General features: G+C 42.9%; 2 protein-coding genes across 5 annotated transcripts in view; one reads left to right on the forward strand and one right to left on the reverse strand.

Annotated features, from left to right (window-relative positions):
• insyn1 (inhibitory synaptic factor 1) overlaps positions 1–12,957 on the reverse strand; it is a 625,574-nt gene that overhangs the window by 228,114 nt on the left and 384,503 nt on the right. The window lies entirely within an intron of this gene.
• Positions 8,618–12,957, forward strand: part of igdcc4 (immunoglobulin superfamily, DCC subclass, member 4) — a 71,232-nt gene continuing 66,892 nt past the window's right edge. Inside the window, exon 1 of one of the 4 annotated variants that reach the window (XM_074611063.1) lies at positions 8,618–9,237. In XM_074611063.1, coding sequence (XP_074467164.1) covers positions 9,168–9,237 — 70 coding nt within the window. In that variant the 5' untranslated portion in view covers positions 8,618–9,167. The remainder of the gene's footprint in view (positions 9,238–12,957) is intronic. The other 3 variants (XM_074611072.1, XM_074611043.1, XM_074611053.1) reach the window with 3 other exon arrangements.

Genomic DNA, 12,957 nt, shown 5'->3' on the forward strand with positions numbered 1-12,957 from the left:
GTCAAACTAGGAAGAGCTGATCTAATATGAATTAATATTATGTTACTGTAATGCCTATTTCTCACCTCAAATGTTTTCAGAAACATCTTGTTTAGCTGTAAAATGAAAGTTTGTGACCCGGCAGCCATGTTGAGATCAGTTGAGGAAATACCAAGCACCGCCCACCAGCCGGAGCAAACTGTCAGTTTGATCGGAGTACGCAAGTGATTGACAGCTGCTCAGAGACGGAAGGCTCCAGCTCCGCTCTGATTGGTTGTTTTCCTCCGGTCTGTGAAATCTGGCAGCTGCCATCAGGAGCACCGGAGGACACCAGAGGACACCGAAGCCCATGATCATTTTCAGATTACCTGTCTCATGCACTACTGTCAGGATGTAGTGACTGTTTTATAAGAATATATTTCTTTTGTTCCAACCTGCCTACATCAGCTTTAGGTAAGTCTAATCTTTGTCATTTTAATGAAGAAATTATGCTCTGATGAAAGTCTACAGGAACTGAAGAGTTGTATAATCTTTTTTTTTATATCATCTGTCAAATCAAAGCCACTGAGTATGGAAAGCTAGTAAAGCTGGCTTTTGCCTCACACTGTCACCCCAGCCAGTCTCTCATTTTTCCTCCTCTCCATTAATATTTATTAGGCCTAGTTTCAGTCTACGAGCTCCTGACAGGTTGTTCTGAGGCCACCATGGCATTGGCCTTATACAGAAATCTACAGAAGAGTTGGCTATAAGTGGTCTCTCTTTCTTGCCTCTTTATCCGTCTCTCATTCTGCCTCTCTTGTCTCTACCCCAAACAAGGCCACTATTGACAGGACCATTGAGATGAGCTCCTTTCTTCAACACCTTGCAATTTTCAACTGAGATTCAGAATCTACTTTTTAAGCTAATTAGGATAAGGGCTGCTTCTTTCAGCAAGTAATGGTCCCACTCTGTATTTACAGAGCCCGCCATCTCCCTCCCACTTCAGCTCACCAACGGTGCTTCACTCTGCATAGATTAGAATAGGAAAGTCAGATTTCCCCCCATGAGCTTTCCCAACACACCATTGATGCAACACAATGAGTCTTTTCTGGCTCCTCTTTGCTGCGTGCTTTGTCATCATCCTGGATGGGATGATGACAGAAGGCAGGATATTAAGTATCGCGTATGACAGTGAGAGAATGAGAAGAGTAAGACGGAAAAAGACAGAAGACAGAGAGAAGAAAAGAGGAAATGAAGGGTGAGAGATGGGCCTGACATATTAGCATCAACATTTATTGAACATCAGACACAGAGAGATACAGTGTCTTATTTTTTTTGGAGCATAACGTTTACTTTGTATCGGTGAAAATTCATTGTCTGCTTCCTCTCTGGAGCAAATATGACTAAAAAAAGTTATTTTTATAAAACGAGCACTACATCCTGACAGTAGTGCATGAGACAGATCTGAAAAAAAAATCATGTGCCTCTGTGTCCTCTGGTGTCCTCCGGTGCTCCTAATGGCATTTGCAAGATTTCACAGACCGGCGGAAAACAACCAATCAGAGCCGAGCTGGAGTCTTGCCATCTCTGAGCAGCTGTCAATCACTGGCGAACTCCGATCAAACGGTCAAACTAGGCAGCGCTGATTAAATATGAATCAATATTCTGTTACTGTAATGCCTATTTCTCGCAGAAAATGTTTTCAGAAACATCTCGTAGTGTACTGTTTAGCTGTAAAATGAGACAGTTTGTGACCCGGCAGCCATGTTGAGATCAGTTCAGGAAATACCAAGCACCGCCCACCAGCTGGAGCACAGCCAATAGGAACGCTCGCTCTCTGAAACGACCTGTGATTGGCCAAAGTCTTCCGTCACAGGCTAGATTTTCTAAAGCCTGAAAACAGAGCCTTGAGTAGGTGCAGAAGTCTAGTTATCTCTCAGAACACTTGAATCACAATATGCTGAAAGGTTATTATGGAATTTTTGCCCAATGATGCTAAAAATATTGTCTACTGCAGGTTTAACTAGCAGTAAATAAAAGATTACAAAATTGCATTTAAATTGTGTAAAAAGTTGATTATTCGTTAATGATTTAAATTCAGCATCGAGGTTATTTTGGGAAAAAAAATTATATTGTCCTTTAAAAGTGTTACAAAATTCACTTTGTGCTCATAAAACTTTGTCACATTTTGTTAGTTAAATGTGGAGGTGCACACACACACACACACACACACCCACACACACGTTAGTCAACTTGTTTCGCATTGAATACATGAATACATTTATTTATCTTCATCATTGGGTGTGTAAATGCACTTTAAATGAGATAAAAATAAGTGTCTGTTGTTCGACACTCAATATCCCTGCTTGATGCTCTCAATTGCAGCCCAGTGCCAGTGCACCCTAGTGTCATTGTCCTCCGTAAGAAACACCATTTGCCCAATCCCCCTCTAAGCCCATGTGGCACCGTTGTCTTGGTTTCTATGGAGACGCTTTCCTCCAGACCAAGCATGTGGAGGGCACCCCTCCAGCGGAAGGAGGTGGAATAACATTGTGGCGAGGCAATCATACACCAACCTCATTTGCATATCCAAACATGAACCATGGACCGTAGCGTACAGTGTTTGTTCACTAAACATTTCTCAGTAATTGATGAAACCCAGCTGGAAATGGTGACCAGATATATGATTATTATCTTTTTATTGACAGAAATGTTGAGTTCATTCTCAAAGTGTGTGAATAAAGGCAAACTGAAGAAAACAAATGATAGAAAGTTACAGTAAAATACTATTCTTCTCTCAGTATGCAGAAAACATCTTTCATTGTGCACTGGGATTGCTCAGCATTCAGGTCACCGTTGCTCCCTTTGTACCGTTGACATGAATGATGCATGCTTGTGTCTGGACCTTATGTTGTCACTCCTCAGCACCTCCAGCTGGGGGCACTGTTTTATCTATCTGTCAGTCAGTCTGTGGTATTTCTTTACCTATTCAGGAGACGCTCTGGAGCTGTGCGTCTCTGACCTTGAGGAAGATGAAAGACAGCCACCACGGAGGCTACTGTACTCAGCATTCAAATGCACAAACCTCACAGAGTCAAGACTGTCATGCTGGTGGCCTAGAGACAAGGACACAAACAAAGAGGGGAAAAGGAAAGGTGACAAATTACTTTTTAATTTTCATTTCTAGCCATATTCTTACCCGCTATCATTTCATACAACTTCCTTTTAAAAGCTACTTTTGAAGATGCACTTGTGATTTGGTCATCATTTTTGGCTTTATTTCAAATCACATTCACAACTTTTTACAACTGACATGAAAAGCCTAATATAACAATATATCAGGAAACAGGATTGTTTTCTTCCTCCTTTCAAATACTTGTGAAATGGAAAGGTTCACAGATTAATAGTGCATAATGGAACGGAAGAAACTGCAGCTAATCATTAACATATTTCACTGGGGCCGTAATTATAGCGGTGACTGACTGCCACACAGCCACAATGATTTCTATACAATCCAGCACTGAACCTCAAACTGTAGGATCCCACGCTGTAAGGATGACAGTAATGAAAGTGAGTGTTTTAATTAGTGAAATGCTCCTTTCCAACTCTTTAACATCATGAATAAATTTCAAATAAAAGTTAAAAACTGAAAGACTCAATTTAAATGATTTCATAATGATCTTGTCACCACTTATTTAACACCCAAAATGCCAACAAATGATGGTACATGTATCACTTTTGGCATATGAATACTTTATAATCCCTGCACCACAGAGTGGCTAATGAACCACATAATGACATCATCTACATACATTTGTTTTACACTATTCCTTAGGGAGAAATACACTCATCTAATCTAATGGTGCTTACATGTATGATGCTTCACCTATAATGTCTTTCGGCAATGACTTTAATGTATCACTAAGCATACAGTATGTGTTCTTTAAGAATAGCGTTAATGACCAATAAGTGTGTTATCATCATTAGAGAGCCCACTTAACGTGCTATTAGCTTGAAAGATAACAGAAGATTTGAACTGTTCATTTTATCATGTTATCTAAAGAGTCCCTAATTTAGTCTTTTGTAGTGGCATGCAACCGGTAGAAAAACTATAATAACATACTCTGTGCTCAGATAAGTTAAATGCTAATCAAAAAGAAATTATTTTGTGTCTGTTAAAAATGTAAATGAGTTTTTAGATCCAGTACTAATTTACATGTTGGCTTTTGTGATTTCCATACCACACAAGCTGGTACAGATCACACTGGCAAAATGTACCCAGCAGAACCCAAAATCTAATCACTAACTAGTACAGCAACTTCAGGGAGAAAGTCTTCTCTGGAGCAGTAACATCAGGCTTGCACAAATTCAAATAATTAGAGCATGCACCATCTCACAGTAACCACAGAGTCGGTACCAGTGTGTAGGTGAATACTGTAGCGGCAGGACAAACTGATGGAGTGGGCTTGGATGAGTTTCAAACCAGCCATGTCTAGATCACTGGTGCTGAAGAGAGGAAAGGTGGACGACACACTCCGTTTGAGCATTGGAGGCATTACCATCCACACCATCACAGAAACGCTGGTAAAGAGCCTTGGCAAGGGTGTTTGACAGCACCCTGAGGGATGTATCATCCATCCCATCCACCTTGATTGAGTTGGCTGAGAGCAATGGACCAGCATGCTGTTCTGCCCAGAATGCCGTGGCCGCTCATGATGTGCCGGTCTCGACAGTTGAGGCCCCGAGAGTGAAATACTTTCTCACATCAGAAGATAACACTACACGAGCGTAACAACAAGCTGTCAGTAAGATCCTTGGAAGAGAAATTCAAACTGACAAGATCTAGGGAGGTGTTGCAGTATATTGAGTCATTTGACCCGAAGGTGGCCAAAGCCGGAATCGAGCTGAGGACTGCGAGGAAATGGCGAGCAGTGGAGGCCGTTCAACAGACAAAGTTAAGACTGCACCAAAGCAAGCTGGTGGGAGTTGTAATTCGAGGGAGATTGGGGCTGGGGATCTTTTCAACCTTTCCAGATTGACACTCTCAAAGAGAAGGCGAAGTACAGGGGGAGGTGAGAGCAGCAATAGAGGCGGAGAGGTCATGCAGGATGGTGGCCATAGGGCAGCGGGGTGCCTGGACAAGGTCGGACAACGCACTGGAGAGGTCGGTGATGTTGGCTGAGTCCCACGTGCAGGTGGTGTACAACATACTTCCCAGTCCGTCAAATCTCCACACATGAGGCAAAGCTTAGACACCGGCAATCCTGCTGTGCTCGAACTGGGAACCCTAGAGCGTACCCTGAGTTGCTGCCCCAAGGCACTGCGAGAGGGCCGATACTGTGTGTGCCATGATCAAGTCCTGAAGGTACAGTAACTGCAGAAACCATCAGCGCCAGGGTTGAGTGGAGCAAGCTGTCGCACCCCTCAAACTAGGCCATCACCTTCCTCACGGCTGGGGAGCAGCCAGGACCCTCAGTTAGGACATCTGTAGGGAATCTTGGCTTCTGCAAGAAGCTGCTGGTGGATCTGGAGAAATGGCTCAAGTTCCCTCAGCACACCACAGTCACCACCTTGAGACCGGATATCATTCTCTTGTCCGAATCCTCGGGACAAGTCTTCATGTTGGAGCCAACAGTCACATGGGAAGATTGCTTGGACGTGGCCTTTGAGAGAAAGCCCACCAAAGATGAGTAGCAGGTTGCAGGCCAGGGTGCCGGAGGACAAGGTGCTTCCAGGTGGAAGTTGGATGCAGCGCGATCTTTGGCCAAAGCCTACAGCACAGAAGAGCCGTGTCAAGTCAGTTTTATTTATATAGCCCAATATTACAAATTTGCCTCAAGGGGCTTTACAATCTGTACAGCATACAACACCCTCTGTCCTTATACCCTCGATTCGGATAAGGAAAAACAACCCCCAAAATACCCTTTGTCAGGGAAAAAAATGGAAGACACCCCAGGAAGAGCAACTGAGGAGGAATCCCTCTCCCAGGACGGACAGACGTGCAATCAATGCCGAGTGTACAGCCCTCCGCGACACCACAGATGAGGCAGAGAGAGTCTCAAGAGGGCTGCGGCTCAAGAGAGTAGAACCATGGGGCAAGTAGCTCAGATAGCCATCTGGACACAAGCTGAGGTCTGATCAGCCTCAGCTAGGTCACTTAGAGGAGCTTGTATGATGTTGAAAGACCTGAAACACCCAATGATGGCAAATTGCACTTTGTCAGTTGATTCAAGAATATTCTTGAAACTGACAAGTGCACTGGAAACCAGTGTGTTTGATCTCATCCCATGCAGTTATTTCAAGAAAAGCATTTTCTCTCACCATAAATACAACAGTTACCAAGATGGACATTTTCTAGAGCGGTGTTGCTCTGCTCCTCGCCAACCAATTACAATATTGTCTGTAGTAGAAAAATCTAATTTGTTTTCAAAGAAAAACAGCAACACCAACCTAGCGTTCGCTGCCAAGAGAAACTACTAAAACCTCTTGCTGTTTGACTCAAGCCAGACAAGTTTACTATCTTAATTGGTCTCAGTGGGCAGAGCATCAAATGTGTAAATAATTTTCTCAGCACTTGGCCTGCTCTATCTTTGGCTATCCTGGCTTTCCTTCTTTGACTGTGAACAGCAAGCTGTGCCTGTTGGAACGTTGTCCCGTAATTCCTAGAGCACATTGTTTTTATCTTGTACAAAACGGCTTTAAATATGGTAATGAGAGACCGATGTTCAATCACAGAGCCACCAATCTTATAATACATATCAACCAGAGTGCACAGCCAGCATTGGCTGTCGAGGGTAACAAATTGCAGATGGGGTTTCAACTGTTGCTGCGGCATGTTCAGTGTGGGATTGTGGTTGAAGGGAATCGGGTTACTCATAATTAAGAACATAGCTCGGAGCAGGTCGTACCCTCCACCGGATCAGCTTTTGCGGTTCTGACGGGACACAAGTCATTTAACTTCTGTTTGTCTGGACTGTTAGCACCGCAACATAAACTTAGATTCACATTGTGTAATCATGTCCTGCATTGCACACTTGCACTGCTTTATTTGTTCACACTTTCTACACTAACTATCCAGGAGAACAGCACAGACACAGTGTGATGGGTAGAGGCACACAGCCAAAACTCCAGCAAATATAGTGAAGTGTCAACATTTTATGATAAAACTGAACTAAAGCTATTTCTCATAGATGGTTTGTGCACTCAGATCATGGCACTTTTGTACGATGATTTGCGAGCAGCTGGTAGATTGTGTTCATTATTTTACTGGAGCTGGGGAGGAAAAAAGGAGAAGCGGGGAAATTACAGCTTGACCACAATCACAGAGGACACAGCAATGCTATTAGTTTTCCAATGCAATCACATAATCCGATGGCCCGAGACATTTGCTTTAATCAGACACCTGGGAAATGCGTTCATCCCATTTCATTTCATCAGCTCAAATCAATCTCCTATCAGCATTAAATGAATACGCTGAGACGAGAAATCTGGATGGACAAGATATTATTACAAAAGGGAACTCCTTCATCACTGCCTTTTATGATTGCCTGTCTTTATTCTCCATGGTGTGGGCAATATATAAGGCACTATACTCCTACATGTTGTAAAAGGAGGCTGTATTTTAAAGTACACCTCTCATTTCACTAAAATTTAAATGGTGCAAGATGACTCCCATCATTTCTTTTCATCCCCAAAAAGCAATTTCTAAGTAGATGTCACATCAAAAGGTGTATATCGCACTTTGGAACTTCAAAGAACGACGATTTGTTCGGTGCAGTGTTACAAAGTACCAGCTTTGATATACATGCAGACCGCCGTACAACAGCCACATCTGACTGGTCGAAAGCTTGCGGTTTCCTCCCTCCCCTGCTCTGTCGCTGCACGCTGGTGAATGTGGGGATGCTGCTGGTATCGGTGATGCTGAGAGTGCTGCACCAGGCGAGTCTTTGTCTGCTCTGGGAAGGCTGGGCTCCAGCTGGCTCCCGCTATGTGCAAAAGTCAGTGGGTCCCTCAGCACTCAGTGCAGGAGGCGAGCTGGTTGATTGATTGGGATGCACACCACCAATGCCCCCCCCCATCTACCCCTTCGTTCCCACCACCTCCTCCTCCTCCTGCCTGTTCTTGCTCAGGGAGCACATGTGCCTCTCCTACTCTCCATTTTTTTTTTTTTTTTTTTACCCAGACCTGCTTTATTACACACCATGAATACACGCCTGTGCATGTGTATAAACAAAGGTGCATGCTCACACATACAAAGAAAAAAGATTAAATCACATGAATGAATGAATGAGTGTAGATTTTTTTGGCATGATTGGAACCATAAGGTTTTTGCACTGTAACATGTGTAATCTGGGAGCATTAAAAATAACCAGTTGTCTGCAACATTGGGGTTCATGCAGGGCAACGCATTTGCAGTCATTACAGATAACTGCTTAGCCAGACCATTCTCCACACTTGTTTTTTTTTTTTGCTCTAGCAGAGAGATCCCTAACGAATTCATCATTCCAGACAGAGACACAGAGAGAGAAAGAAGGAGAGAGAGAGAGAGAGAGAGAGAGAGAGAGAGAGAGAGGGCGCCTGGGGTAAAATATAATTTTGACACATTTTTGGTATTGCAAGTGTTTTTTCTTTACAGCGTGTGAATGAATCTTCCCCCAAGTGTTTGTGTGGAAGCGTGGAGTTGGAACCAAAAAAAAAAAAAAAAAAGGAGGCAAGAAGAAAGCCTGGGTGCGTAAAAAGAATCACCACCGACCAGCAGCTTTTTCAGGACTCCAAGCGACGACCAACCAACCAGCCAGTGTCTGGGTGAACGTGCGTGTGCGTGTATGTGCGCGCGCGTGTGTGCGTCCATGCATGCGTATGTGTGTGTGTGTGTGTGTGTGTGTGTGGACCAGGCAGCTAACACACACTTAACATTCGTTCGCAACATGGCGTTGGAAGCGCCGAGAGACACGACGGCTCTCCAGCCGACTAATGCCAGCTGATTGTTAGTGGAAAAGCCATGGAGGGGGACTGTTGTTAGCCAAAAGAGAGAAACCCTAAAAACATTCTCAGAGAGTCCTTTTTACGCACCGTGCGGCTGGAGACAATAGCGGATTCCAACATATGCATGTCGCTATAACGGTATATAGCTGTAGACAGACGTGTACTACGCTGCTGCTGCTGCTGCTGCTAGGACCCCACTGGTTGGAAATATCAAAGGGCTGTACATGGCGGTGGAGAGCACAATTTGGCTGTTCTGTCTTCTGTTTTCGCTGTTTTGTGGTCCATCCAAGCAAGGTAAAAAAAAAAAAAAAAGCGCTCACTTTAATAATAATTATCATCTGCATGTTTTTTTTTTTCCAGCGTGTGTGCAGTATGTGTGCGAGGAGGTAGCAGCAGCGGGGCCACTCGTATTACACTGAAGTGCAGTTTACTCAGAACATAAGTGGGGCTTGTGATAAAAGATATAGGAGAGAGGAGCTGAGCTGCTGCTGCTGGCTGGCTGAGCTGGCTGGCTGGCTGGGTGAGTGCAATATCCCCCTCTCTCCGTGTTTCTGTGTTCACCTCATGTGGCCTCTCCTCTCCGGTTCGCATGAGGTAGTAGTAGAGGGTTTGTATTGTTACTCCATGGTGTGTGTGTCTCTGTCAGGACGCGCTGCTTGCTGCTGCAAGAGGAGGCTTTTTTGGTGGCGTTACAGTACGAAGTTGCAGCACAAATTTGCCCCGACGAGGAGCTTGCCAGCCCGGGGGGGCTTTGTGAACCGACCGGGTGGAAGTTTGCGGATCAAACATGGGATAGTGGGCTCATTATGAAGACATACATGGGCTCGGGCTTTTGATGTTCAATATGAGTGGAGGAGCGTCTTAAAATGTGTCGATTGCATTGCCAATAATAAACAAAAATGAAGTTTTTGCGCATGGAACGTCTGGTCTTATAGCCACTGACTGGCTCATGCAGAAAGTTGAGGATTTTTTGAGGCAAGGGTAATCATGTCAACATAAAAAGACGTTGTTATCCATGCACGATGTTGATAAACTTGGAAGAATAACGTGTGTTAAGAGAGCTGATGATGATGAAACATGCACAGTAGCACAGTTTTTATTTCCCAGACATTGCGGTGTGGCTCCAGAGAGAGAGAGAGAGAGTGGAAGCGTGCTGGTTTGGAGAGGAAAGCCTGTCTATAGAGAGAGAGGGTGAAAAACCGACCACAGGATTTACATGACAAAGACTTGTGTGCAGTGGAGGACTTTATACAGTTAAATGCTTTTCATGGCCAGGGGGAATAAAATATAACATAAGAAACAGTGAACCTGCCATGCATTTCTCAAAACTTCTATCATGCATGCACAGATGTTTTGCCCAATGGAATGACATCTTTTTATTAGGCTACTGATACAAGAAAATAATCTCATTGGTATACATAATATATATATATATTTGTAGAGACATTGAGGGAGTGAAACTGGGCTGAAATTACACCAGTTGTCATCAGACTGTCTTTGTAAAACTGTTGCAAACTCTCACGTGGTATTCTGCCTTCAACTTTTAACTGTGTGACTGATATTTAGGCTCAAAATGCTCATAGCTGTATAAAAGTTTGAAGTACTAAGTGTTAACAGGTTGGTATTTATCTGTCAAGAGCCTATAATAAGGACCAGATAAGTGGAATGTGTGTATGTGTGTGTGAGAGAGATGGCACACTTATCTTCTTTGGACTCCGAGAGGTGGCATTCATGTCCAGGCTGGGCAAATGGTTTGACTAAATAATTCCTGAAAGCATGTAACTTATTTAAAGTGGCAGTAGGCGGACTGTTTTTGGCATCATTGGGCAAAAGCTCCATAATACCCTTTCAGCATATTGTAATTCAAGTGTTCTGAGAGATAACTAGACTTCTGCACCTCCTCTTAGCTGTTTTCAGGATTTAAAAAATGTAGCCTGTGTTGGAAGACTTTGGCCAATCACAGGTCATTTCAGAGAGAGCGTTCCTATTGGCTGTTCATTCAACGGAGGCAGCTGTCAATCACTCGTGAACTTCGATCAAACGGTCAAACTAGGCAGCGCTGATCAAATATGAATCAATATTCTGTTACTATAATGACTATTTCTCACCTCAAATGTTTTCAGAAACATCTTGTAGTGTACTGTTTAGCTGTAAAATGAGAAAGTTTGCTCCAGCTGGTGGGCGGTTATTGGTATTTCTTCAACTTATCTCAACATGGCTGCCGGGTCACAAACTTTCTAATTTTACAGCTAAACAGTACACTACAAGATGTTTCTGAAAACATTTGAGGTGAGAAATAGGCATTACAGTAACAGAATATTGATTCATATTTAATCAGCGCTGCCTAGTTTGACCGTTTGATCGGAGTTCGTGAGTGATTGACAGCTGCTCAGAGACGGCAAGGTTCCAGCTTGGCTCTGATTGGTTGTATTCCACCGGTCTGTGAAATCTTGCAGATGACATTAAGAGCACTGGAGGACACTGAGGCACTTGTTTTTCAGATTACTTGTCTCATGCACTACTGTCAGGATATAGTGACTCTTTTATAAAGATATTTTTTATAATCATATTTGCTCCAATTCTACCCACTGCTGCTTTAAATCCATACTGCTCCATAGTTTGAATTACAGCTACTACAGAAAATTAATCAACAACTATTTTAATAACCTATTTGACAAAAAATGCGATAAAACGTTATCTGGTTCCAGCTTCTCAAATGTGAGAATTTTTTCCTTTTATTTGTCATCACTGAACTTATTATCTTTGGATTGATGGTCGGATAAAAGAAGGAATTTAAAGATTATTCACATTGGTTTCTGACATTCCTCAATTTAATGATTAATCAAGAAAATGATCAGCAGATTCATCAATTAAGAAAATGATTGTTATTTGCAGCTCCACTTTGAATTGCCACCCAATTATTGTGGAACAGGGGCCCCAAATGAAGTGAACTGAAGTCAATTTAACTTTTGACTTCAGTTAAAATCTTAACATGTCCTGATGTGAGAACAGGCACACCATCACATTGGACTACCTGTGCCCAATAACTGTGATGTCTACAATTTATAATGTAATATTTTATAGCTCAAGCAAATACTACACAAGCTATTATTTTTCCACTATTTGTCACTTTGACGCTTTTGTCCAATCTTGAAGTACATCTCTTGGAAAAAATCTCTGCTTAAAGATTTGCATTGTCTTACCGTAACGTTGTTTGTGGGTGTTGTCTCTTTTCTTGCAACACATTATGTAACACAGACTTTGCTCGCCGTTGCCTTTTGTCTCACTCGTCAGCCAGTGGAGTTGTGTTTAGTGTGTATAGCTGCTGCATTATTAAAGTTTTTTCACAGAGTATTTTATCCTTCTCTTGTGTCTGGAGATTGCCTGCACGTAGTTTTGCTGCTGCTGCACCTCTAGTGTGACATACTCCGCAGTAATTGCTACCAGCACGATGATGAGAAATATAGGAATATTGTGAGCAAGGATTGGTGTGGCGGTGAAAAGTCAAGGGTGGCGGAATGAATATATCAGAAACTGTAAAGCACTTTCGCACATCCAGGTAGACACCACCTCCCTCTAAGATATACTGTAATTCTATCACAAGTCCCATTATTCATTGTTCAATTATGCATATAAAGGCCTTTAAAGGAAGGCAACTAGAGGTATGCCTCCTTGACTTCCATCTGATATAATGGTAGAAGGTCAGAGGATACAATTTATATAGAGTTAGATTACCGTGGCCCGCAGACTCCAGCAGAGACAGAGTAAGGAATTACTCCCCTTGAGATCCTCATGACAGGAGAGTGAGTGCCACACTGGGGGCGATCACATCCTGATGATGAAATCTCTTACAGGTAAATGGCGTTTGTGATGGAGGTTGTCTGTGATAAGAGTGAAGTGGAAATTGATTTATTTGCGCGTCGAGATTTATCATTGAAAGTTGGTGCCCAACACTTTTGATATTTGGTTGCTGTCGAAAAAGCCTTTGTATTTATAAAATATCACATTTAGAAA

This window comes from Sebastes fasciatus, chromosome 2, assembly GCF_043250625.1.
Source record: "Sebastes fasciatus isolate fSebFas1 chromosome 2, fSebFas1.pri, whole genome shotgun sequence".
In the NCBI taxonomy this organism is placed as follows: Eukaryota; Metazoa; Chordata; class Actinopteri; order Perciformes; family Sebastidae; genus Sebastes; species Sebastes fasciatus.